Genomic DNA, 27,046 nt, shown 5'->3' on the forward strand with positions numbered 1-27,046 from the left:
TTGGAATAGCAACAGTTATCTTAATCAGCATGATATTAAAAGTGGGTATTCTGAAGACTCTACACAAGCCAGAGTGACTTCAACTTCAGAGACAGTTATAATTGTTTCTAGTGGCAATATATCAAATGATAATCATACATTAGCTACCCCAACTAAACACATTATTTTGTCATTTTAATGTAATCTTCTGGCTTGTTCTTCTGTTGTTGCTCATTGACTTTTATCTAGACACAATTTCTCCAAAATTCACATCCTAGTCTCTGTGGGCATATGAAGGCCGTAGCCACATTCTGAAGGGCGTAGCTATAATTGTAATAAAAAATAACAACTGTACGCTGACAGCTTTAACCTTTCTGCCACAGGGGAACTGAAGCACAAACCCTGACCTGGTCAAGCTCTTGCTCTGTTCACCCCTTCTGTACTGGTCATAAAAGGCTCACATTTCCTTGCACAAGCACACCTCCCAACAAGGGTCTCAGAGCAGCAGGGCACAGAACATTCTGACTGGAGACGGTGGCAGCTACAGCCCACTCTCCCACATCCTTCGTTGAGAGAGCAGGAGACCCTCTCTGCAGACCCCTCAGCCTCATTCCATGTGTTTCCTGACCCTTTCTCAAACTTTCCCGCCAGTATGCATCTACACATCAGGGACACAGCTAACCAAGCTGAAGGCAACAGTTCTCATATTAAACTCTAATTAAGAAAGTGTCTGAAAAGTCTTTCTACTTGCATTAACACTTGCAATACAAACAAACAAACAAACAAAACCCCAACCATTTCTTCTGGAGATGCTCAGCTTTAGATTTAGACAGAGGAGTTTTATTGGAATAGTCTATTACAGTCATAAGCTGACTCTTGTTGCTTTGAGACCAGGCTGGGAGAGCTGCCAAACAGACAAATGAAGTAGGAAGAATGAAGTTTAAAACCCCCTTTCAGACAGCTGTGCTTTACAGAAACATTTTGACTTTTTATGTTATTTGGCTTAATATGACTATTTTTATCAGGGCAGAGCTAGCATGTGTGTAAATACATATTAGAATTAGACAATTCCCTTCAATAAACTATTTCTCTCAGACTGCCTATGCTACACAGTCACCCCACAAATGACTAACCAGGCTTTTACAGGGGTGAAGGTGAAACTAGAGGTGAAAGTCATGCACGCATGCGGAGTTAGCAAGACAATCAGAGGATTGCAACAGCTCTCCTAGGATAAATTTTCCAGATGGAAGCTGGAATAGCACTCTCTCCTTCAGACTATGGTCAGATCTGAACTTCAGATATTGTGCTCCCTCCTCTGACTTGTACCCTACTGTACAGATGAGTGAGAGCTGCTGTTAGGTGCTACCTGTCTGCTCAGGTAGCTTAGAATACAGAAGAGGTGGGGAAATGGTTGCATTTCCCACTAACATACTTAAACCATGTGGCCTTCAGCTTTCAAGTGACCCCAAAGGAGTTGGACATCAAATCTCAAATAAATCTGGCATCCTTAAGTTTTATTCAGAAAGTTATTTTCCTTTCCATACATTTACATATAAAGTATATTCCTACAAGACTCTACCAGTACTTACCTGATTCCAAGATTGTCAGTGCAACAGAAGTAGATGTTGCGCTGCTAGAAAATTGCAGAATGTTTTAAAATTGTGATAATTTAAAAATTTTTGATTTAAAAAAAAAAAAAAACTTGAAAAAGAATTGTCTCTTTGGAGTGAGGACTTTTATCTCTGATAAAAGACTCTTCTGATTTACAACATTACATTTCCCCAATTCAACTACATCCTTGCAAATTCTGAGTGCTTTTAAAACATGCAAGTGTGTTAGACAACATAAACACCCACACAAGTTGGAAATCTAGTCACCATCTAGCAAGAACAAAAGTTACTTCATGACCATTATTGCTTTCAGGCTTCATTTAGCTCCTGTGACCCCACAGATGTTAAGTCGGACATTTCTAAAGCGAGAAAAAATCCAGAACAATTTCCAAGCACTTCAGCCAGATTCCATGGAAGTCAAGAGACAGTTATAAGATTCAGTTGTTTCTCCAAGGCCACAATTACTCCACAATGGGTTTTCCATAAACATTTTGGAACTAAACTAAGTGCATTCTTCCTGTCAGACACCTGAGTTTCATGTACCTCTCTAGTAAGCCTTGAGACCAACATTTTTATAGCTGGTAAAATGCATTTCTGCTGTAATTGCAAAGTTTCTCCAAGGTTCTGACAACCTCAAAAGCATAACTATAAAGACAGATAGACATTTGGTAGATGAATTCTAGTTAAATTATATTGATAAAAATCTCATGCTGTCTTTCAAAAAAAATGCAGTACTCAACAGAGCACATTGCTAACAAGTTGAAGAATGCAAAGAAATGTATATGCTTATGCCAAATCTTACATTTCCTGCATTAGGAATGAATGTTACTGTGGTATGTAATGCAGTTTTTCTAATAGCACTCTTTCAAAGAAGGGAAACACTAGTATTATCTATAGTTCTTTAGAGTAACTAAGGCATGAAGATATTTAAATCTTAAGATGCAGCATGCAGTTATACTGCATAACTTTTAGGTCTGTGAAGGCTCAGACTCACTTCTGAGAGAATCAGGTGTTTGAAAATGAGGCTTGAATCAGGCAGCACACAGTTCTGGGATAGTCCAGTGATTCCTGGTGCCCACTTAGGCTGCATAGACTGGCTGATCCCACCCTGTCAGAACCACCCCAAGTCTGTCACATAAGAGGTTTCTGCCTTCAAGATTAAAATGAGGAGGGGAGATCCCTTTTAATTAATTTATTTATAGGTATGACTGCTGAACCACCACTCCCTCTCTTCTCTGTTCCTTTCCCTTTCTCCCCCATTCTTCCTTCATGTAAGGCTGTGTCATACTAGTAGGCTGGGTACCTGCTGAAGAGACCTGCGTGCCAAGCCCTGCCCTATAGATACTTAACAATTATATCCAAAAATCTCTAGGGAAAATAAATGGGCATTAGAGATGCAAGGATTCTCCTAGTCACTAGTCCAGGAAAAAGAAAACATGTATTATTTTTGGACTTGAACTTGTGCAGCATCAGGAAGGGAAAAGGCTTAGTACCCACCCTTGAGATCCTCAGTAGGATCAGAGATCTGCTTTGGGAGGTAGACAATGAATGTCCAAATACTTTCAGACAATCAAGTGAATAATAACCCAGATCTCCACACCTGCAGTGTCTGTTCAAGTCAAGAGTGTATCATAAAAGACAAGGAAAGAAATCTATTGCTGAGGCCATGCTTTGCATAGGAACAGCAGCTGCTTTATTATGAGCCTGATCTTGCATTAGCTCTGCATGGAGTATCTGCTTCATTTGCCCTTAGGGAATATCTCTAGTTTAAAACCCATGCAATTAGCTTTTCTTAGCTTTATGCCCATTTCCACAGTTTTAGGTCAACAGATTTCAATCTAGTACACTTGTGATAAGATTTAAAAAAACCCAGATTAACCAGTCATGCTATCCATGTACTTCCTCATTTTCCTATTCATTTGCAGCATAATCTCATTGGGATACTGAGCAGTCAAATTCATAAACACACCAAAAATCTAGAAAATATCTAGAGATCTTCACAGAATTTTAAGGAATTTTACAGGAGCTGTAAAATTACACGTTGTTATTATTATTATTACACATTATTCTAGCAGCAGAGTAACTTCTGGGAAGATTTCTTAATTTTATTCCCAAGAAAATTCTGTAACATTTTTTCAACTGAGAAATTACTGAACACATAAACCCTCCACAACAAATTAGGGGAAAAGGAAGGAGATGAATCCAAACCCTTTTTTGCAGGAATAATTACTGCAGGAGACATTCTGCCTCTTCTTAAATACACTATTTCTGTACTCCCTCGTGCACTTCTCTCTGCAGACAATTTCACAGCACTTTGCAAAACACTATACAAAACAGCACTATGTAATAGCTCATCTGATGACCCAAAAGTCTTCTCTCTGAACTCTCTGACTCCATTAGGTCATCCCTTATCTAACCATCCTGGGTATGAAGAATCTGTTCCAACCTTTCTTCTCCCACCTGACATCTTTTCCCTATTTATACCTCAGAGAAAGGTGTACACATGCCCTGTACACACACCTTTAAAGGCTCTCCTAGAGATGCAGCTTTTAACCACACTGGGTTTTCACCAAGATGCCACACATAACTCAAAGGCTCACTGTACATCACTTGCAAGAACTGTTTCCTTTTATCACCCCTTACCTGACAGAGGATCATGAGCACAGTTGATAACGGTGGCCCCAGGCTTTATCCAGCTCACAGGAACGTCGTCAGGTTTCGTACTGCCGAACACCACCGCGTCTGCATGATGGAGCTAGGCATGGCGCAAAACACCCCCAGAAACAAAACAAGCATTTCATCTTAGAAATACATACTTGGATATGCATCTTAAAAATATTCAGACTTATACAGCAATAGCCTTTGGAGCAAAGGTTTTACAGACAAGAACAAAAACTGATCTAAACTATCCAAACTGATAGTTTGATTCTTACCTGCCACAAAACGTAAGAACAGCATTTAAAATTAAGTTAGGTAAACAAACAAATTGTGAGATCAGGCAACTGAGGTCATAGTAAGTATAAATATTTAATGGGGATTATATCTTTCCAAATAAAAAGTTTTACCATTGTCCTAAAGTCCAAAATAACTTGGAGTAACTTAAGAAAAAGAAAGGTTGAAAGACAGCAAATAGCCACTTATAGAGAGTACAGTCGGACTTGTCTGACAGTAGAAAACCAGGCCAGCTGACAGGAATGCAGAATGACCCCTTTTGAAAAGATCAGTGCCTTTGAATACCAATTAAAGCACTTTTTTTCCTTCTCAGTTCATGTTTGCTAATCACTGCCCCTGATTTAGCTCAACCCAGTAGATGTTGGAGCAAAAATGGTTAATACAAAAATTCTATAATCAAAGACCCAAGTGCCTTTCTTTCCCCACTTCCTCTCCAACAGCGTCCTTTACCAGTGTTAGAATCACTATGAGATAATGGACAGCACCAGAGGCAGATGTATTAAGAGACACTAAAAAAGCAAAACACAGACATAGCATTGCCTCAAGCCTGACTGCAAAAATTATTTCAGAAATACAACAGTTTTGGTAATATTTTGGATAAATGCAAATTAATTCCAAGTGTCACAAACTCAGTGAGCCACTCCATGAATTGATTTGTGACTGACAAGAGTTCCAGCTTCTTTTTTGGCCAAAAGTGCTCTGACACAACCCTGCCCAACACTCTTGCCAAGAAAGAACAGCTACAAATCTTGTCAGGATAGCAGATTTTTGGCACAGCTGAGCATCCAGGAGGGGAGAAGAACGTAACTGCTGCGGAAAGTCAGAAAACTAAAAAAACTCCATCTTCCCCTCAGAGTACCCAAGGATGGCCTAACCCTCCTTAGAGATCTACATGTGGAAACAAAGCCAGAAGTGTGGGAGAAGATTTACTTGCTTGACAAATGGCTAATGCAATGAGCTGATTCAGGCTTCAGTCACATGTCCAGCAACACTCCTGTGATTGCCTGTGCACAGCCATTCAGCCTTATTCAAATTGGTCACACTCCTGAGTCTGGTGCAAATACCAGCTTACATGCCACTCCTAGAAAACCACATAAGTCATAATGCTGGACCAGTGTCAGGTCAAATAATACTGAGAAATCTGTAAGAAATTCTGGATAAAAAGATGCTGCAATGCCTCATGTACCAAGAACACCATGCTGAAGGCACACTTTGCCTTGCAAAGGAAGGAAATCTCTGCTGTAACAATCAACATCAGCACAGAGAAAAACAGCGATTTTTCTCAGTTACATGATCACAGCCCTTTTTTTGCAAGGAAAAAATAATTCATATTCTAGCAGTTATAAATCATATACTGTAAGTCAAGATGCCTTTCCATGCAAAGCCTCTGGGACAAGGACTAAGAGCTTTGCACACCGCTTAGTGAGCTGATGAACAAGTTGAGAGCTGTATGCAACAAGTAATAATTCTGATGAATGTTCAGCCAACACACTTATGACAGAATTGATTCAATGTAACAGTAATGTCAGAAACCAACCCATGGAACCAAATATCCATCTCTATGACTACCGACCCTAATGTTGAAAAATGTTCTTAACAGCTGAACACAATTATTTTTGTAGCCAACATTAACAGTGGTTCGGATAGCTAACATCACACATACCCATAAATTTTAGCAGAAAACCAGCTGGACCTTTCATCTCATTGCCCTGCCCCACCTCCTCTATGAAAAACGTTGCATCACATGGCAGCAAAGAGTTGTACCACAGGTTCAAGACACACTGATTTCTCAAAGCCTTCTCCAGTGTGATTTCCTTTCCCTTATTTCACAAAGAAAACAATATTTTATGAGCAACTATTGAAAAAGTTCCTGCAGAGTCAATAAAATATATATATCACAAACATTTTAGAGAACTTTTTTTCCCCTGTGACTATTTTTAAAAAGTATATCCAGAAACTGGGAGAGCAAGTCCACTGAAAGCAAAATACTGGTGTACACAATTTTGGGTATCCTTGGAAGAGATCTATCTCATCTCCATCAGGGAATTTTAGTTTCACTTGCAAGAAGTTGTGCCCATGCCTCCTTTGCCTTTCGATTTTTCTCTCTTGCCATAATCTACCCTTTTGATTGCCTGTTTAATCACTAAAGCAAGAAGCAAGCCTTGGCATGTGTGTTCAGGGTCAACTCCCACATCAGAAACCGATCATGGACGTGAGAGATGGAAAAGTCCTATGAAATAATCACAATTAGCCTCCCTCAGCAAATGCATCATAGTCCCTGGACAGAGGACACAGAGGACACATCTGACAGGAACCAGATGTTATAGGCAGCCATAGCCAGAAGGTCAAGGAGATACCCATGAGGGAGAACATGTGGCTGCCTGCCTCATGCTTCCTGGACAGCCAGGCTCCATTCCATCAGGCTGGCTAGAGGAAGGAATGACAAGCAGCAGGCCAAACCCTCCCTAATGTACTAGGCAACTGGCTGGAGACAAAGTAAGCCAATAGTCCAGTAGTATCCTGCCTTCTCACCGGTAAATATTGTTTCAGTTGGGAAGAGCTGTGCCAATAAATAATCTGCAACCTTACCTCATAACAAAATATGATCCCCTCCACCAAGATTTAAGTTGAAGCAGATTAAGAAGCACCACCCATTCCCAAGACAGAACACCAAATGTTAAAACAACAATACAGACTTTCCAGCCAAGTATTAAATGATAATGGCACAAAGTAGCTGTATCTTACAGATCACTGAAACTCCATTTTGCTGTGAAGTCTGTATAAAATTTTCATTTTCCCATAGTTAAAATGGACTGCTACAAAAGCCATTTTAAAATGCATGATCAACTAAAATAAAAATTAAAATTAAAAATTGAAATGTCAACCCTCAGAATCCTGGGTATGAAGCTAGGCCATATAAATTTGGAGAGATGTGATGAGGAATAGGAATCTGATTAAAAGTTTTTTCACAACTCTCTTTATGAAAAAAGTCTTTTTGCACATCAAGTTTACAGATCAGATTCCACTTTAACCACAGCAATTCTAACTACTTTCTGAAATGTTAAAAATTTTTTAAGTCTATGACTAGTTTCAGGTACTTTTTCCACCAAGGCATGTACTAATTACACGGTTTCTTCCAGCTTTCCCTGCCACATCACCCTGAACACACTTGCCCTACACAGTGCACGTGAAAAATCAAGCCCACACCTCTGCTGTGGGCTCAAGCCTGCCACTATGATCCACGCTTTAGCAACTGCTCCTCTAGCTTACAGACAGGGGATACATTTCAAAATTGCAAGGAACAGAGACGATGTGCATAAGATGTTGAAGTGGAAATACATCATCATCAGAAACACTCATGCAGCTTCCCTCTCCTCTCCTCTTATGGGATCCGTGTGCCTGGTCTCCTGTTCTTTCATGCTCACAATACAAGATGTATTTTCCTGCCCATAACAAGAGTCTTGGTCTTACCAAGACAGCAAAACTAGGAGAGCAAATAGCTAAGAGATGTCTAAGAGTTTGAAGCTCAAGTGTTGGCTCTAAAGAAAAGCACACTGTGGCCAAAAGAAGTTCTTTTTCAACCTGAAAAGGAAACTCCCATTCAGCACTCCAGCTGAACCACTCTCATACTTCTTAACCTCGCTTTTGCAAACAACTTTTCTATTCCTAATTATACCTAGACAGACCAATGCTCACTTCTTTTACAATAAAATTGTATGATAGCAGCTCTCATAAAAAGCCATGATGTGGTTCACACACAGACTACATTAAAGATGACATGCTGAAATAATGACTGACTGAATCTTGATGACTGAAGCAAAATTCTGTTTTCTTACAGGTACTAAGTATTACCCATGTTTTGACAAGAAAATAATCCATTTTTTTCAATGTGAATCTACTTGACAACCTCCTTTCAAACTAGAAAGTATAATTCTGATATAATAAAGGATTAAACACATCAGCTCCCATTCTTCACATGTAATACTGAACTGACTTTTGGGGAGTCCCATTTTAAAATTACAGGAGAGATGTCCCTAAAAGTATGTCACTAGGTCATTCTTCAGGCACAATGCAGTGAATGTGCTTTGAAGAGCTATCTACACAAAGCTTAAAAGAATGATAACATCTTAAGGTTTTCCTGTAAGATGCTTGCTTCTTTATTTCTCACTTTGTAACTTCTTTTACATTGAACATATCAACACAAAAAGAACACTGTTTCTTCATGACAACTTTGCATAGATGTACCAGAACCTTCTAAAATGCTTTCTTGCATTTGTGAATTATTTGAAAACCCAGGAAGCTCAACAGTTCTGAAGGACATAGCTCAGCTCTGCTGTGAGAACTGAAGGCAAGCAAACCCAAAATGGAAAAAAAGAAATACTAATAATCTGCTCAATTCTGAACATTGAGACTGTGCCCATTATTTCAGAGCAAAGCAATGAAATGAAAATGTACCATTATTTATTTTATTCCTTTTTCCTGCCATAAGACAGAACAGACTTGCTCTAAAGGAGTACACTAAGTCAGATGGTAGATGGCATTATGCTGTTTGTTAGAAGAGCTACCCCTATATTTTTAAACTTTTCCTAAGGTGGATTAAAACATACTTCCTCTTGATCATTTTCAAAATATTTTTGTAAAAGTGCACAAGTGAAAGAAGCAATAACAAGTCTATAGCAATACAAAACCTTATCCAAAAAAACCTGCAAACTTAGTGTTGTGTAACTCATTTAAAATTAAAAGAATTTCTAAAGGAAACACTTGCTGTTATGCTGTCCTTTTTAAAAAAGAAGAGCAAATCAGCAGATTTAGTCTAAGGTAATGTACCAACAACTTAAGAAAGGCATTACATGGTTAAGGTCAGGGTTAGTGCTTCAATGCAAATAGGCCTGGCCAAAGGATTACAACAAATAACATTCCCTACCCTTAAGACATAATTTTCCTTTCCTCTTATATATGGCAAAACAAATGCATCTCAGTGAAAAAATAACACTTTTTGTAAGTTTATCCCTCACTTCCTAAGTGAGGTTAATATGCTACCACAGGTTATACTTCCAAACAACAGCACACAAACTGCCACTGTAGAGGTGTCCTATTCAGAGAAAGGAAAAGTTAGTGTATTGTACAGGAAAAACAAAACATGAATTGATTCTGTCAAGTCTTTGAAAAATGTCAACTATCACATTTTCTTACTTGAAATTCAAATAACAAAAAAATCAAGAGAAGAAACTTGGTGAACATTAAAGCTGTTTTTCATAATCAGCATTTTAAACAAACAGAAGAATATACATTCTACAATCATGTTATCTAACAACATTGTTGTTCAAATACAGGTTGCCAGAGTACTTCGTTGTTTGGTTAGAAACTTGTGCTCAGTTTCTGACTGTCCAGCTTCTGGGAATATGAAACAGGATAGTTTTCCCTGCATGCATTAGATTTTATCAAGGAACTAGAGTTAACTATCAGAGTGACATCCAGACAGGGTCAGCACAGCTCTGGGATTATTGGTGACATGCTGCTCCAGGCTCACAGGTGAGGAAGAGGAAGGTAGGTTTCCCCTGGGTTCTGCTGATTAGTCCCACAGGCAAAGTACAAACTCTCTTACTGCCAAAAGTTAAAATGAACCTGGGAAGACTGAAGTGCACAAAGCCTCAAACTTACGCTTCCCATTCTGTTTCCCATCAGTGGCCTGCTCCAAGAGGTAAGCTATGGGGAATGCCAAAAAGCAAAGCATGATTATGGGAAAGCATCTGGATGGAAGGAAACAGAATTCTCTCCAGCTATTGACAGCACTGCACAAGCAGCTCTGGACCCAATCCAGGTTTTTTTTGCTGTGAACCAGTGGAAACACCTCTGGCCACCCTGTCACCCACCCCATCCAGCCCAGAGCAGTCCTCTAGCACAACCTCAAGCAATGAGAAATAGCTGAGGAATGAGACATGGCAAGGATCAAGTTCACAGCACTCCATCTCCCAGAGAGCCATATGTTTCCTAAGTGCTGTCAGTCACTTAAAAGCCCAGAGCTGAGACAAGCCTGACAAAAACATCCACAGCTGTGAAAACACGGGTTTGCCAGAGAACTTTCTATCACAGCTGCTCGAATTTGTTTCCTCCTCTTGTCTGCGCCTCCAAAGCCTGGAGATTGGACACCATCGTTTTGCCTTGGCTGCCACCCTGTGGCACGGGCTGTCCAACGCAAGAGCTGTCCCCAGCACCTCACCACCGAGCCTGGACCCTGCTGCACGTGCCCCGCGACAATGCAACCCCAGCTGGAGTATTCTGTGAAATCTGGGAGTAAGGAACAAACTGTTAAGTTTCACAGGAAGTCATACCAACTTCTAAGTTGTGTGCAAAAGCTCTGCAAAAAGCAGCCAGGGAGACCATACAAATCCTTTGGTTTAAGGCACCTGAATTTCTTTGAATCCTTTTACATTCTCTTCAGTGATAAAGATTGGGGATTTCTTTGTCCCAAGAGCAGCAACACTTGCAAACTTTTAGGACACAAATCCAGTGGAAGTAATTTCATGCAGATGACAGTATCAGAGGACAAGAAAAAAAAGAGGGCATTTCTCTTGCAGAGAAAGCAAAAAGGAGAGCTAAAACATTTGTTTGTAGGATTCCTTCTCTCACAGTCCTTGGTGTAAAATAATGAAGTTAGAGCAGCTGCTGTTACACGTAATATTCTGGTAGAGGCCAGTGTTTGCACCATTTCTGAGCAAGCAGGAAGGAGAAAAGACCCTAACCCACACCAGCAACCTCAGTGCCACCTGTGACTGCAACGAGGAGTCTCCCTCTTGGGAACAGCAGCTAAGGGCAGGATTGTCAGGTGGACAGCTGACAGGGATGAGCAGACAGTGGAGATGCAGGATGAGCCCAGGCAGGCAGAAGAGCGCTCACCTCACTCTGCAGCTGTGGGGCTTTCCAGTGGCAGCTGAGGACGGCGGCTCCCTGGCGCTGCAGCACGCTCTGCAGGGCAGCACCCTCTGCCCCACACACTCCCACCAGCAGCACCTTCTTCCCACCTGTGCGACACAAGGGAAGTCACTCAGCCATCCCCAGAGCAGGGCACGAGCACCAGCAGCTTCATGGAGCTCCCCCCAGGCCACCCACAGCTGCAGCACTGCGGAAGGGGCTGCAAAGGGGCTCAGAACAGGACAGAACCCTGTGCCTGCACAACCACAGCAGCTGTGCCAGCACAGGCAGCTCTTGTGGAGCCTGTGCAGTGACAGCAACCACAGGTCTTAAGGAGTTTCCTGGTGACTCTCTAAATTCTAGTAAGCAAATACTGTTCTTCTGGCTTTCTGGTATTTTGCACAAATCCTTTCATTCATGTTTGTTACTAAGTTCATTTAACCTCCTGTTTACAGTTCTGCTACAGAAATCCTTGCTTCAACAATTATGAATCACCGTAAGACAACTTCTGAAACACTGCCTTAAACCAACAGTGTCTTCACACACAGTAAACCTGCAATTTCTGTGTCAGCACTGACACAGCACAATCCAAACCAAAGGATTTGCTTAGCAGCAATTTACAGGCAAATCTGGGTTTCTCCAACTCCTCACACTAATCAGAACAACCAAGTAAAATCCCCAAGTGATGCCTGTATTTTCTGTTTGGAAGACTCACATGTCTTCTGTGTCTTCAGTGAAATTAAACCTGCTGATGGCAGCTAACCCCTGCCTAATACCCAAAATCTGTTGGCCTGAGACCTGTTTCTACAAAGACAGCATTCAGATGTCACTGAGCAGGAGGACTCCTCCTCACTAGCAGGAGACAAATACACGTTAGGTGGGAAAGCAACACAAAACAGAAAACACAACAAGGTCACATTATATTTGATTTGGCTCCCAGCCAGGATTAAAACTGATTGTGATAGAAGGGCTCACCTATATCTTCAAGAAGCTCCATCACAGCACACACTGTAGGAGGAACTAGACAGTCACTAACATCACCATGTACCAAACGTCCTAGGTTTACACTGGATAATCTGCAGTGGAAAAATATGACATTTTAACAAAAAAAAAAAAAAAAAAAAAAAGAGTTTGTGTAACATAAATCCCCAGCAATGCTTGTAACATGGCTAACAGCTAAATCCCAAGAGAAACATCTCTCACAAAACCAAATCCTTTGACAGTCATGTACTGCAGCTAATTTGTATCATCCCACACCTCAGTTGGACAAACACTGAGCCTCAAGAGAGGCCATGAAAGGGATCTGAGTTAGAATGAGTAACACAATCCCACGATACACAGGCAGCTCTTTACTTGTCACCCCAGGCTACCCACAGCACATTGGGCACAAACACTTCAGTGGCTGCAGTGACATCAGACCAGTGCTGCCAGAGCCAAGCTGCCTTAGGAGGGAGCAACCCAGGTGCTCCCACACTGCACTCCATTCTCTCTCATACAGAAGGATGCTCCAAATTTTCCATTCTCTGACATCCAGTACTCCATATAATGGAAAGGTTTTTGAAGGATTTTTAGATGAAAAAAAAAAGAGGGAGTGGGATAAAAAAATGGTAATAGCAGGAAGGCTACAAGAGCAACAAAATGATAACTCACAAGCCTAAATTAGACCAGTGGTCTTTTCAGAGAGTAGTACAACTCAACACAGATTGGAAATTTGTGCTAATGGGTCCAAACTATTATAGCTTACTCTCTCACCACAAGAGAGTGCTGTAGGGAAGTTAAAACCTCTGCAATTTTTCTATCAATCCTTCCTGTGAAATTTCAGTACTTTGTGACTACCACTTGTATTACTGAAGTACTGAAATACCTTAAGGATCACCAGTAAACCAAGATTTTATTTTTTATTTCTTTGAAAGGACTAAGCCTTGAATCTACATTATGTAAAAAAAAAAAAAAAAAAAAATATAATGACCAAAACTACTTCAGCAAAAGACTTCTCATTGATTCAGAGGCATCTTTTATCACTGCTCAATAGCACAACTAGACATATTGACTAAGGAATCCATTAATGAAAAGCACAGGAGAAAACTGATTTTACAGAGCCATCAGCCTGCTGATATTATTTCTCAGTGTTCCACTTACCCATCCACATCCTTCTCTGGTTTCACAGCATTTAATACCTTACTGCTATATAAGCTTTCTGGGAGGTCAAGAGCAAGGCCCTGCACATTAGGATCCTCATTGAGTCTCAAGATTTCACTGACAATCTAGGAAGTTAATAAAAAGCATTAAAGATCAGAACAACAGATAAAAGGAGAATCTGATTAGAATGAGGTAAAATCTGTAATTTTTTTTTTCAATTACTTTATGGTCACCTTGGCTTCCCTTGCTTATTACTATAAATTCTAAATGAAAAAGCTCTACTCAGTTTATTATCTGTGGCTTAACAAATTAAGCCACCCTGACTCTATTCTAAACATCTTGCAAAGTCAACACATATTATGTAACATTATGCTGCCAAAAGCAGTTTGTGTTTCACCACTCCAAATCTCAGCAAAAGTTTGTCACTGTAATGGCTTCAGAAGATGCTTTTAGAAGCAGGAGAACTGAGTTAATATAGAGTGCAAAACAGGACCAGACCACGTTCCAGTATAGGGACAAAAACTTGTAACACTTGAAAGAACAATTATACAAGAAAAAACTCATTTTATTAAACCAGCATACATGGTTACCAATTTTCCTTCTCAAAAACCCTGATCCTATGAGCTGGCAATTGCCTTATGAAGAACTGTTATGTTGAAAAGGCACCACAGAGAAGTTTATGACGTTCAAGTACTGAACCAGATGCAAGTTCAAGTGGTTTATAATAGGTCATATCTTGACATCGGACACTGTACTACCTACCCTGGACTCCTTCCTCTCTAAAGTGCAATGCTGATCCATGCTATTCTATGACCAGAAAGAATACAATGGAACCAAACATGTCAAAGTTTTTTAGGTGAGAAATGTCATGCAAGCATGTCTTCCCATCTTATATATAAAATCAGTGTGCAAACATCACAAAGCTTTATAATAGAATTGGATTAACATCCAACAGAAAAGGATTCTAAGTAGGTTTTTTTCCTTCAACTAATACAATGCTTTTTTAAAACGCTTTTCTTGTAAACTATTCATTGTAATTGTGAACTCTATTACCCAAACAATTGATATGCAATCAATATTAAGCTTGGGGAATTATGCAGGAGTTAGATTAGCTGCAACTCTGAACCAAGAGAACGTACTACTTTCATGCTAAACAAGCATATCACTGGTACAGAAATGCCTCTAGTTTCCTGACTCCTGAGGCAAAATCAGGCATATCTCTTAAGGTCCTGCAGCACTTGACAGCAACAAGACTGGTATACATTGCACTATGGACATGAAAAAATCTGCATTTTTCTTTAAAAAAACCCTTGATATGCTACAAAATGCTGAGGGCCTACAGAGCAATTAAAAGTTCAAACTTTATTTCTGTCTCCTGGGAAACGAATTCAGCTTTCCATTTTAATTGCACCTTATTTTAATTCGGCTTTCCATCATCACAGCATTTACATTACTTATAACTCATGCAGGGTAAAGTAGTATAGTATTAACTTGCATTTATTGTACACAGGAAGTGATGGCAAAACCCAAATATGCATGCTATTGAAATCCCTCCCACCTTCCCACACCAGGGAACACAGCTGAGATGTGGATTTTAGTAGATTAAAAAAACCTGTCATAATGAGTAAGCAAGAGAGCAAGCAAACCATAATGAATTTTATTGGAAGTAACTTCCTTTAAATAACAGAAATACCCCAATTTTCTCTTTAAATACACAGCTAAGCCACTTCTAAGATACTACTTCAAACTAACTGCAACTACTGCTGCATATTCACTGTATTTTACCTATTTCATGCTGTGTTACTCCACAGATAAAATGCATTTACCAACAACAGAGTGTATTTGTTTTTCATCTCAAAAGCCGACTTCTTAAACGGGTAGCTGACTATCCATAATCTACAAAGCTTCACAGTAAATTCCTTTCAATGTATCTGGAAGCAGTTCTTCAGATTACACTGCAAGGCAGTAACATTTTAAGAACAAAGTGTACCAAAAAACAAAACAGTACACGGAACTCACAAGCCTGCAGGATTATCAAACTTGCCAAGCACAAGGAGGCCAGCTGATAACAGTGTCATCTTCTACTATACATTCCTTCACTGGTTTAACTTTCACGTGGTTTTCTATATTTAAAACATAATTGATATTAAGTGCTGCACCTTCAACAAGGTAAAGAATTCAGGCCTCTAGTGATTTGAGGGGGATTTTTGTTTTTTTAATACATAATTGAAACATTAAAAGATCAATAGACAAATTCAACACCTCCCTCTCCTTCCCCCCTCCCTTCCCCATATAATCATATAATCTTTTATTTCCCTGAATAATTTGGGCAATAATCAGGTACAGTCACAAGAGCAACTGCAGGAGACAGGATACCTAAGCAGGTATGGGGTTAAACACCAAGCACAAAACCAAAACATTACTCTATTGATTCTGCCCCAGCTTGCTAGGGAATAGCAGACATGCCCGTTAATTCTCTATTTTCTCACTTTTGCCAGTAAGGGAATAATAGTTGCTATTTAAACCAAGGCAATCCTAAACCTAATTTGAGTTAATAGAGGTCAGTCAAAATAATAATGAATGTCAATAATAAAAAAAAGTTTATGACAAAAATGGAAAAGGAAGACTCAGGTACTTCAGTTACCTCATCTTTGGTGCTGCCTTCAGGAAGACAGATGTGAATAACACGTAGACCGATCTGTTAAAAGAAAAGACTTAAAATTACCAAAGGCAAGTAGCTCATGATTATTAACATATGTATCAGCTAAAGCTTACCTCTTTGGCAAAGTTCTTGTTTGCTTCGTGAATCAACTGGTCATTATGTGCCTTGGGGAACAAAACAGCAACTGAGTTTTAAAATAATACATTTTAAAAATGAGTACACTAATGCACATGTCTATGCAAGAAACATAGTGGCAATGTCTGTGTCTAAAGGTATTCAACCAACAATTCTAAGAAAGAAGCAGAAGGCCATCCCTGTTAATCCCAAATAGTTCAAGACTGCTGACAGTGAAAAAAGAGCATTAAAAAGCACAAGCTTCGTGGGGAGGCACAACTCCTGTTAGGGAAGGAGAGCTTGCCCTCTATCCCCCAGCTCCCTCCCTGCTCTGCCAGCATTTCTGGCACTGCACTACCAGCATCCCACTCACTAAACATGGCAGCTGGTGGTGAGTGGCAGCATAGAAGTTGCTGCACTGAGGACACTGTGCAGAGCTCACACTGTGCCAAGGAAGAAGAGATAGGTCTAGGGACAGCTCAGCAGCTGCTCCCCTGTGACAGTAAATGTGGGACTGTACCCCCACACTGACAGCTCAAGAAGTTTGACTGGGATGGAGCAACTGGTGGTACCACACTATCCTCTGTAATGTCCCTGCTGCTGCAGCACTGGCAGGTGAACACTTACCTTGTGTGAGTGCAGAAAGTCCCTGCCCTAAACCAGTTCCTATCAAAACCTGCTGAGCAGCACAGGTGAGGCCAGAGCTCAGCACACGGGCTGGCAGAGTGCAAGGGCAGGACAGGAGGTGCAGGGGAGCCACTGGTGCTGAGCTTTCCAGGGCAACAGCTCCACTGTTAAGCATGATCCTGATCCTTTATCTTACTTTTCAGCATAAAAAAAAAATAAGAAGCACCCACCAATCATTTTTTGCTGTTGCATAGCTTCAACCAAGGTTCAACATGGATACTAAACAACACAGGTACCAATTTTTGCATCGATTCAGATTCAGTTGACTCAAGAGGAACATGGATACTAAACAACACAGGTATCAATTTTTGCATCGATTCAGATTCAGTTGACTCAAGAGGAAAAGGACAGTCCTAAAATCATTCCGCTGCAGGTTCAGCCTTTAAGTCCTCATTCCCAGTCCTGCTGAAGAGGTGGTGCTCTATCATGCTGACCACTGTTACTCACGAGTGACTGGCAAAGGAGGTAACTTCCCTGCCCTCCCTCTGCTCCTCTGGCAGATGTGGCACATGGGGAGCAGCACAAATCTTAAGGCTCTGCCCACATTACTGGTAGAGCAATGCATCACAAGAACATCTGTAGACCAAAGCAAGTTTCCTTTGCACCAACAAATACACATTTAAAATTGGCTTTGCTTCAGTCTTCACAACCAGATTAGAGCTAGAGTGACTGGAAAGCTGGAGAACAGAGCTTAGGTAAATTTTACCCAGAAGGATCTAGGCCACATGTTCCTACAGCCACCTCATGAAGCAGACCAAGTAGGGTAAACAGGGACAAGAGGGACATCCCTTTTTGCCAGCATAAAACATGCATGTGGCCACGCAGAAAACCAGATCCAGGAGACAAATGCGGTTGAAAGACAGCCTCTTTAGACCCCTCAGTCTGGAGAAGATGACAGTCCTAGTCCAGATCATGGTGCAACTGGATGGAGACTAAAACAGGAGCGAGAAAAAACAGGTCACTGCTTTCCTAGCAGTCCTTCAGCTTTAGCCTTAGAGGGCTGCGTGAAAATGCAATTATCAGGGATGGTGAGAGATGAGAGAGCCTGTTCAGATAGCCTTACTAGAAGACCTTCTGAAATAAAGCTGTTGCTGCATTACTTAGATTCACGATCAGTACTTTAAAAATACTTACAGTTGGGTTTTAAACTCAAAACCTACTGGGTCAGTTTCAGTGTGTGCCCACTCAAAACCAATATTGCCATCCTAGGAAACAGGAGAGTAACATTTTTTGCCAGCGTGGCAGTGGGTCCCCTCTGAATGATAAACATCCCTAGTTTTGTGGCTTTCAAACCATAAGAAATCTAAGGATGAACATCTTTCAGCTCTGCAGGGATAGCAATCCTCATCTCTCATTTTGACTGCGCATCAAAAATGGCACTATCAGTGGAATAAAAAGCTCTTCACAGCATTAGTGAAACAATGGTTCTCAATTCTGCAAGATTCCTTCACATCAGAAAGTGCTGCTACTTCTACAGGATGCTGACACTTCACACTTATTTCACACACACTCTTCTGAGCTGACTGGGACTTTTTATTGTGGTTTTCCTCTCCTTAGAAGACCAGGACGACATCGATAAGCTGTAGCTACCCAAAGGTAACATGGTTGACAGGAAGCAAAAAGGTCTTTCATTAATCCTGGCATTGTTATTTCAGGGTGGGAAGTGAAGGGAGGCCCACATTTTCAGGAACATAAGCACTTTGCTCAGGATTGCAAAAAAAGCTTCAAGCTAAATAAAGGTTTGAGAAACCTACTTTAATTCAACTATTAAGTTAATCAACTTAGACAAGTTGTGAGAAAAAGTGATCCACACTTAAAATGAGGAAGACTACATTGGCAAAAGGAAGCAGGAATAAAACTATTCCTTTCCTTTGCAAAGCCTTCCCAGCCTGAAGTTTCCTGTGACTATTTTCAGGCATGAAGAAGGGCAATCTACCATCTGCTGGAACTACCTCATCCTATTGCTTTGCTTTATAATAAAGCAGACAATATTCTTTATAAAAAAAGGATTAAAATTATTTTCTGCATGGTGTGCTTCTGAAGTTTCACACAAGTAGCAGTACCAAAGGAGATCTCTCACAGCCAGTGAGTGCACAGACATACTTTACCTGAATAATGGCAAGCGTTGGCTCAAGCCGAGGGTTTTCTCTCTTCAGAGAGGCCAAGGAATTCTTTGCATTGTCGGTGACTTTGCTGCAACAGAGTGACAAGCAAATCTTTAACAAAATAAACCCTCCTAACATTAGTGGGCAGAAACCAATGTTAATCAACAATGTAACCAAAATGCTTGGGCGCATAAATTTTCAATCTCCAAAATTATGGTTGGATGTGAACTATGAGGGCTGGTGTTCAGCAGGAAGGTACAGAAAAACTTAAAAGGCCAGTATTTTTTTTTTTAATAGGTATGTGGGGCATTGCTCTGACATGCCCAAAACTTTATAGCTAGGCTGTGCTAATTCATGAGAAGGCTTGTCCAGCTCCACCATGGGAAGCGCAGCAGGGAACCACCACACCGAGCTGTCTGATCAGCTCTTGGGTGAGGTGGGTCCTTCATTTCCATACCCTTGGCCAGGGCAGTGACAGATGCAGAAGCCTTTACAGCTGGGGCTGCCACAACTTAACACAGGCTATACCAACCCCATGAGCAGCAGACCAGCTACTTTCATGGATGTGTTTCAAAACCACTGGCAGAAGGGAGACAAGGCAGCTCTGTTTGCCACACTGCTTCTTGGAAAAACTAGTGACAGCCAGGCACTGCGAATGCTTTCTGGAAAAGAAATTCCGGGTAAGTGGCAGCCAGCTCTCCTCGGTTACCTTTGGCGTGTGCAGGACATACTTACCCAGCTGGGCAAAGAGGAGACCCCTTGAAATATGTCTGTCTGTCCCCCATAGCAAAGAAGACAAACAGAGAACAGTGAGGAGTGGATTTTTGACAGCTCCCACACTTGCAGAAGCCAACGATCAGTTCAATTCAATGCCGTTGCAAACTATCCCATCCAGGGGTGAATCGGGACCTGGAGGGGCGAGGGGCCAACCAGGGACACGTTTTTCCAGGCGCACATCTGCGCACTTCCTCACCTGAGCCACCGCCACAAGACGGCAGCTCTGCTCGCTCTGAAAATGCCACCAAAACCCGGAGGAAATCCCGCCAGCGGTTCTGGGGGAAGGGGGGCATTTTACTGAGAGGTCCCCCAAAAATCCCACCTCAAAAACCAACCCGACGCACCCACTGAGGGCTCATCGCCCAAATCCCCCTCACCCCTCCTCCCTCCGTGCCCACACCATCGCACCCCCCGGTTGCATCAGCCGGCGCTGCCTCCCCACGTGCGCCTCTTACCGGGCGGCCGCCGCCGCGCCGCCGGCCCGGGGGAGCGGCGCGCTCAGCCCGCGGCGCGGCGGGGGCGGCGCGGCGGGGAGCGCCGGGGCCAGGCAGCGCCGCAGCGCCGCGCTCCTCATCCCTCCGGTGCGCTCCGGCAGCCGCGGCGGCGGGCACGGGGCAGGGGCGGGAGCGAGGCCGAGGGGCGGGCAGGGATGGAGCACCGCCTGCCCCCACTCCCCGCCCCGCCGCTCCCCCGCTTTCGCTTCTGGTTTTTTTGGCAGGAAAAAAACTCCATCCAAATCACCCCCGAACATCAGGTCCGACAGGCAGAAGCCAATAACTTCATTAACTTCATTCCTCCGCCCCCCGCAATGAAAAGCACCCAAAGTTTTTTGCATACTCAACGTTTATTAAAAATAGTATGAAATGGTCCCTGGGAGAAGTTACAATACTAGCAGAAGTCCCTTTTTTCTGGTTGGTTGGTTGGTTGGCTGGTTGTTTTCCCCTCCCTCCCAATTCCACTGATTGCATGAGATACGAGTTAAACATTCTCCTAAAGCCGTTTAAACAAATCTAGATGTGCGCCCACAGACTTACCTTCTATCCATATTTACAATACTTTACAAGCTATATTAAATAAATATGGGCTCTGCTACACCTTGGCATTTTAAATATGTACAACATTATTTTTCAGTCGGATTTTACTAGATAGATACGGGTCCTATCAGAGGGGGCGTGCTGACTGTAACAAGTATCCCTGTGGTACGAGCTAGTAAGTACCATAACCAACCAGCCCTCAAAATAACAATTCCTAGCCAATGCAACATATTGTGTGGTAAATAATTTAGTCAGTTCTAATAAATTCAAGTCCTCAAATCTTAGTCTACAAGTAATTAGCTGTACACTAATAACTTCAGTTTTTCCTCATGGTAACCAATGTAGTAAATAATCAGCTGTTCTGGAGGTACAGTGCTCTGTAACTGAGGGAAGTGGTATGTGGTTAGTAAAAATAGTATTTCAATGAAATTCCTTTGTTTATTGATATGTTTAACTTGATACTGGCTTTATCCATGTAATCTGAAAAATGTAAGCACCAAAAAAGAACAGTCACAGAAGATGATCAGTGTAGATGTATCTAGGCTTTCCTTTCGGTACAATGTTTTCAAGTAACAGAATCCAAAGCTGTGCAACAAAGGTGATGAAGGGGAGTTAAGTGTAGACGGTATTGGAAAGCCTGTCCTTGCTCTAAACGGCAGCATTTATTCTATACACTATTTGCAAAAGAATGGAATGTATTCTCATTTTTAAGCTACTTTTTATTGTACATAAATTGGATTAGAGTCAGCACTAACTGATTTACAAAAGATAACTTTGACCTCTCTCTGTCAGGGTCACTTCCTGCTACAGGAGATGCATGCCCTGGGGACTGCAGCTTGTCACTCAACCAACAGTATCACTGAACCACCCTATGGGCCAAATGTGCCCCACAATTACTATTTAACCCAAGAATCTGGTCAAGCCTCATTCTCTCGCAGGGTTACTCACACTGGGACTTGAACAAATGCCCAGCAGGTCGCTGCACATAACACAGAGCTTTGTCTCAAACTACCCAGCAGCTTTCAACTGCTGGGTGCTGAGCTACAAGATACTCAGATTTGGCTTGCGTGTCACAAACACCACCATCACTGGAGGTACCAAGACTGGTCTGGCCCTCTTGACAAGCATTGCAGTTCTCCTTCTAATGCCAAAACCATTCCCCAGGCAAGGACTGTGTCACATCCACAGGTTCTCAGAAAAAAAACTCCACTGCCTGTCTTCTGCCTCCTACGAGGTTCCAGAAAGTAGAAGAGGCTTCAGACACAGAGCTATCAGCCTGGTACAAGGACTAGATTTTCTTTAAAATGTAAGAAGCTTGCTCTAAAATAATGTAGCATGTGCACTGGTCCCACACACTTGGAATCTGTCTGATGAAAAGTAACGTGCAAAAAAGTATGTGCAATTGCACACGTAGCCTGTTGGTGTAATCACCAGAACCCTGCTCAGAAATCTGCACAGTCACAGGAACAGCTGCCCAGCCAAATGCTCCTGTATGTAAGCAGAGTAATCATATTTTGGATGCAGAACACTGGACACTAACTGGAAAGTCTACATACCAAGGTTTCAAAATGAAAAAATGGCTTAAGAATCAAATGGCATTACACCTGGTTCGATGGCAAGAATCAGGGGGTATCACACCTAAGAAAGGAAGAGATGTGAAGGTTGAGTAGGAGGTGAGAAGTTCACATGTGCTACAGAGAGACCCCAGACAGTACACATGTGGCCTTTTTCTCATCCAGGATTCTAAACCATTTTTTAAAAGATACATTTTGCATCTATTTACAACATTATTGTGATACAATGCCTGATAGTGTAATATTATGGAAATACGTGATGCCAGTACTGATTGTCCTAGTACATATTCTGTCATGATAAGGCAGTACAGCTAGAAATTATTGAAAGCATCAAGCAAAGCTACTTGAACTGAGACACTGAAACTTTTCCCTTAAAGACTGGACAATATTCTGCTGATTAGGAGATGGTACTCTCCACAGGTAGTCATTCAGTTTATCCGAATCACTATACGTGGTCAGATATGGGGTAAGTGCGTGTTTGCTGCTGGCAGACTTTGCAGGAGTACAGGAGACAGTTTTGCCACAGAACATTTCAGAAGGAACAGCATCTGTGTTATGCAGTTTAGCATCTGATTTCCTTGTTTGGTTCTGAGAAGTCTCCAAGTCAGATCCCTCATCTTCAGACTTTATTTCAACATAGTCATCATCATCCCCTTCTCCTTCTTCAGAATCTTTGAAATTCGAAAAATAGTTCTGAGTAGCCATCTGTGCAGTCAGAGGGGAGGCTCTGTTCACTCTCAGGACCTTTTGAGAATCCTGCAGAATCATATCTGAACAGTTTTCAGGGATCTGCTTTCTGATCTCTGGCCCTGTATATCCTGGAGCAACTCCAGGAGTTTGATGGCTGTTGAATCGAAAGTTCCTATTCAAATGGAGCCTTTTCTTATCAATTTCATTATTATATACAATTGATTCTCCAGACCTGTTGACCACTATTGAGGACGAGGACTGCGACCTGCTGTATGCCTGTGGTTTTACACTGCTTACTCTCCTTCCCAGCGAGTTATAGACGTGATCTTGATGCAAGTTTTCTTTGTTTGGTTGGCTTATAATGGCACTCCACCTCTGCGCTGGGACATGCAAACGGTTGGAAATCTGAAGGGAAGGCACTGAGCCAGCTGATGGCAACTGCTTTGAACTGCTTTTTGTACCAGCTTCTGTAAATGAGTTCTTGGACTTTGTGTCCTGGGATTCGGAACACGGAGAGAAGTCGGCCAGCTCGCCGTTACTGTATGTAGAATGCAAAAGCCAATCTTCTGCTCTTGAGCATTCACTGGAAGGCTGGCAGTAGGGAGGACATGTGGCCATGGGTGTGGAAAACCTCCCAGCTGACGGCTCCTGAGGAGTTGCCCCGGTTTCCTTTTGGACCTTAGGTGTACTGTCTCTGAAGACAATTTGGTCATAAAGCTGGGAATATTCAGCTATTCTGGCACCTAGAAAGAAGAGAGAATTAACTTAGCAGGGACGAGGAATCCATTTCAGTGAATCATACAAAAATTTAAAAATCTCAAAACGCTTAATATTAGAAAGCTCTTAGAGAAGAGCTTTCAGTTGTGTCAATAAATTTGGCCTCTGCAAAGTAACATGAAACAATGGAGGCCTTTGCATAATATTTCAGTACACTTTGTTGAGGAAAAGAAGCATAAAATATCTTGCTACAGTGAGCAGTCATGCAGGACACAATGCAGCACGTGGTTCCAATAATATGCTGCTTCTTTCATGTTAAAATGGAAAAGAACATTCTAAAAATGGCCTGGTAAATAAGATATTTAGGGACTTCTAAAAATATCACAAGGCAAGAATTACACTCTGGTGCATGGAGTCTGCTGGCACCACATCTTCCATTTGTTTCAATTGATCATGGACAAAAACATCTCCAGACCTGTTGCATATCCATGATTTTGCACATTCATCAGCTGATGGAAAGATTATCAGCTCTTTCTTATCTGACCACATTCCTTATGCTTAAGGGTATGATTCTGAATGGTACCTGAGCAAATATGTTTCACTTGTTAGAAGGCAGATCGACTTAAAAAACACTGGTTTAGTCAAACTCTAAAGATCACACTATTAAAGGAAATAACTACTTTTCTGTAGGGAGGCCAATAGTGCTTCAGGCATGATTTCTACTTCTAGCCTCAGTCAAATTGCTCTTTCCTGACACTGCCCTGGTATTTCTTTTCAAAGTCATCAAGTAACGAGAAATGAGATATAAAAGATCATTCATGTTAAAGCAGTCTGAGAAAATTAATTTCAGTTGTAACACAGAAAATACAATTTTGATACTCAATGACCAAGGTGAGAAAAATTCATAATCTTCCAGTTCAGAACACAAAGTTCACTGAAAGTTACTGAAGAAATGTATCTGTACAGAAATGTTTTTAACATACCAATAGCAGGACCTCCTTGTTTCTTCTCCTCCAGAATAGCAGCAAGATCTTTGTGTTTCAGTTTCTGTTGTCTGCTAGCTGGCTGTTCCTGCTCTGGACTTTTAACTTTCAAAAGCTGGTTAGCCTTCTTAATTTTTTGGCTGTACTGCCTTGCCATCATAAAAACTCTGTTCTTTGTTTTATCCATAACAGCCAAGTCATTTTCCACACCCTCTGCAGGTGTGCTGGACAGAACACTACTGGTAGGCTCATATGGACTATCTACAAAAGGCATCTCACTGGAGAAGGAAGATCTATTCAAACTCATAAAAGAGTTCTCCTTGCACGGTGTAGTGTCTTCAAACCTGAGATTAGCCTCACTTATGGTGGCAGCCCTGGGCTTCACAGTTTTAGAGAAAACAGGAGTTTCTGGCAGAGAGAGAGTAGACAGTGAGTACTCTACATCTTTACTCAGTTCAGGTGTGCTACCAGCATGCAGCCTTTCCTGCATGTCATCTTTACAAACAGGAAAGGCTGCAAGGACACGGTCTCTTGTCTTTTCCTCATTTTTCTTGATGTAGTTCTCCAGATCATTCCAAATCTCATCTACTTCTTCTGAGAGTTTATCTGCCACAGACTTATGCGACAGCGAGTCAGAGTTGGAGGAGCTATCAACTAAGCTCAAGTAGTCATTGTCAATGGGAACACGATGGTAAGGACTTTCATCTTCACTGAACTGCAGACTCTCCTCAGAAACAAAATGTCGTAGTTTGTTGCAATATGCAAAGTCTTTTTCCAAAATACTCCTCCTTTTAGAGGATTTCAATGGGTCACATTTAAAATTCAATAGAGATGTTTCTGGAAGCCGTATGGTGTCATAGATGTTGTCTTCAACAATTCTGAGCTCATCCAAACTTGAAGTTGGTGCTTCTTTACTGAGCAGTATCTCTTCCCTGCTAGCATGAATGGAGGTCCTCTTTTGATTTGCTGTTTTCATTTTGGAAGTTGAATCTGAGATGCTTTTATTTTCAGCCTCATAAAGAGAGTCTCTAGCTGATCTTTGGGGACCACGGCCTGTCTCCTCCCTTCTTGTCAGACCCATCAGCTTTAAGTCTTCATAGCTTATATTATCATAAACATGTTCAATATCATCGATAGTCAGCTCCTCTGAAGATTCAGGATACGCATTCCTACTGCTCCCCTCTGCTATCTTCACTTCCCTTCGAGAACCATGCTCCCCTGTTTTATACCTGGCGCTGGCTGGACACATGTTGCTTTCACCAGCACTACTAGCCCGTCTAACAATTTTGTGACGACTGGGGCTGGAAGTCTCATTTTGATGCACTTGCCCCAAGTGCCAGCTGCATGGACGGCCAGAAGAACCCCTCCTTTCTCCACCAGGAGCTGAACTTGTGCTGGATGTAGACGCTGATGGTACAAACATCTGGTAATCATCTTCATCATCTTCATTCTCATAAGGTGGGCGCCGGCTGGGGAACAATGCCTGCCTGATCTGATGGTCCGTCCAGATGTTTCTGACGGAGGTACTTCCCCCCAGGATATTCATGATCAGAGAGTTGCTCTGGGGTGTGCTGAACTGTCTAGGAGACTGCGGCTGTCTAGCTGTGCAGGAAAATGGAAGATCAGTATTCAACTGCATTGACTCTTCATCTGAAGGGTCCTTGGAGCTCTGTGGAGATTTGAAATTTGCACATAACATTAGCATATCCCTTTAATAATACAGCAATTCCCTCTTTTCACAGGACTGCCATAGCACCGGTCTGTCCTGCAGCAGAGAATCATGTGGAGATCGGCAGGGCAAGTGCTCTCTCCCAACAGAGAGTGAGGGAGCCAAGGTGGCAGTGCCAGACTACTTTGCCTCCTAATCCTTCCCATGGCTCAGAGTTCACTCTCGGTGTTTAATAACATCTTACTTCAAACACAAGACAGTAGCTTATGTTAATGCATGAGTAAAGGCAAATTTGTTTGGCAGGAGTTAGATTAAACCTTTTATGCTAACTCTGCAGTTTCACAGTTGGATTAAGCTAATCTGGCTCTGGGCTTGTGCCAAAAGTTTTGTTCTTCTCCTTTTCCTTGCCTATAACCCCAGCAGAAAGGAATCTTATGCTCTC

The 27,046-nt window shown here is 41.8% G+C and overlaps 2 protein-coding genes across 2 annotated transcripts in view; both read right to left on the reverse strand.

The window, feature by feature from the left end:
* MTHFD1L (methylenetetrahydrofolate dehydrogenase (NADP+ dependent) 1 like) overlaps positions 1-19,298 on the reverse strand; it is a 145,241-nt gene extending 125,943 nt beyond the window's left edge. Inside the window, exons 1-7 of the mRNA XM_053938391.1 lie at positions 19,164-19,298; positions 16,368-16,418; positions 16,237-16,290; positions 13,593-13,717; positions 12,429-12,529; positions 11,439-11,563; positions 4,233-4,344 (exon numbers count right to left, since the gene is read on the reverse strand). Coding sequence (XP_053794366.1) covers positions 4,233-4,344; positions 11,439-11,563; positions 12,429-12,529; positions 13,593-13,717; positions 16,237-16,290; positions 16,368-16,418; positions 19,164-19,298 — 703 coding nt within the window. The remainder of the gene's footprint in view (positions 1-4,232; positions 4,345-11,438; positions 11,564-12,428; positions 12,530-13,592; positions 13,718-16,236; positions 16,291-16,367; positions 16,419-19,163) is intronic.
* A 1,476-nt stretch (positions 19,299-20,774) lies between these two features.
* The window catches only part of PLEKHG1 (pleckstrin homology and RhoGEF domain containing G1), an 89,673-nt gene continuing 83,401 nt past the window's right edge, over positions 20,775-27,046 (reverse strand). The window contains exons 17-18 of the mRNA XM_053939387.1: positions 24,936-26,604; positions 20,775-23,978 (exon numbers count right to left, since the gene is read on the reverse strand). Of these exons, the coding sequence (XP_053795362.1) occupies positions 22,876-23,978; positions 24,936-26,604 (2,772 nt within the window). The 3' untranslated portion in view covers positions 20,775-22,875. The remainder of the gene's footprint in view (positions 23,979-24,935; positions 26,605-27,046) is intronic.

The sequence above is a fragment of the Vidua chalybeata genome, chromosome 3 (assembly GCF_026979565.1).
Source record: "Vidua chalybeata isolate OUT-0048 chromosome 3, bVidCha1 merged haplotype, whole genome shotgun sequence".
NCBI lineage: Eukaryota > Metazoa > Chordata > Aves > Passeriformes > Viduidae > Vidua > Vidua chalybeata.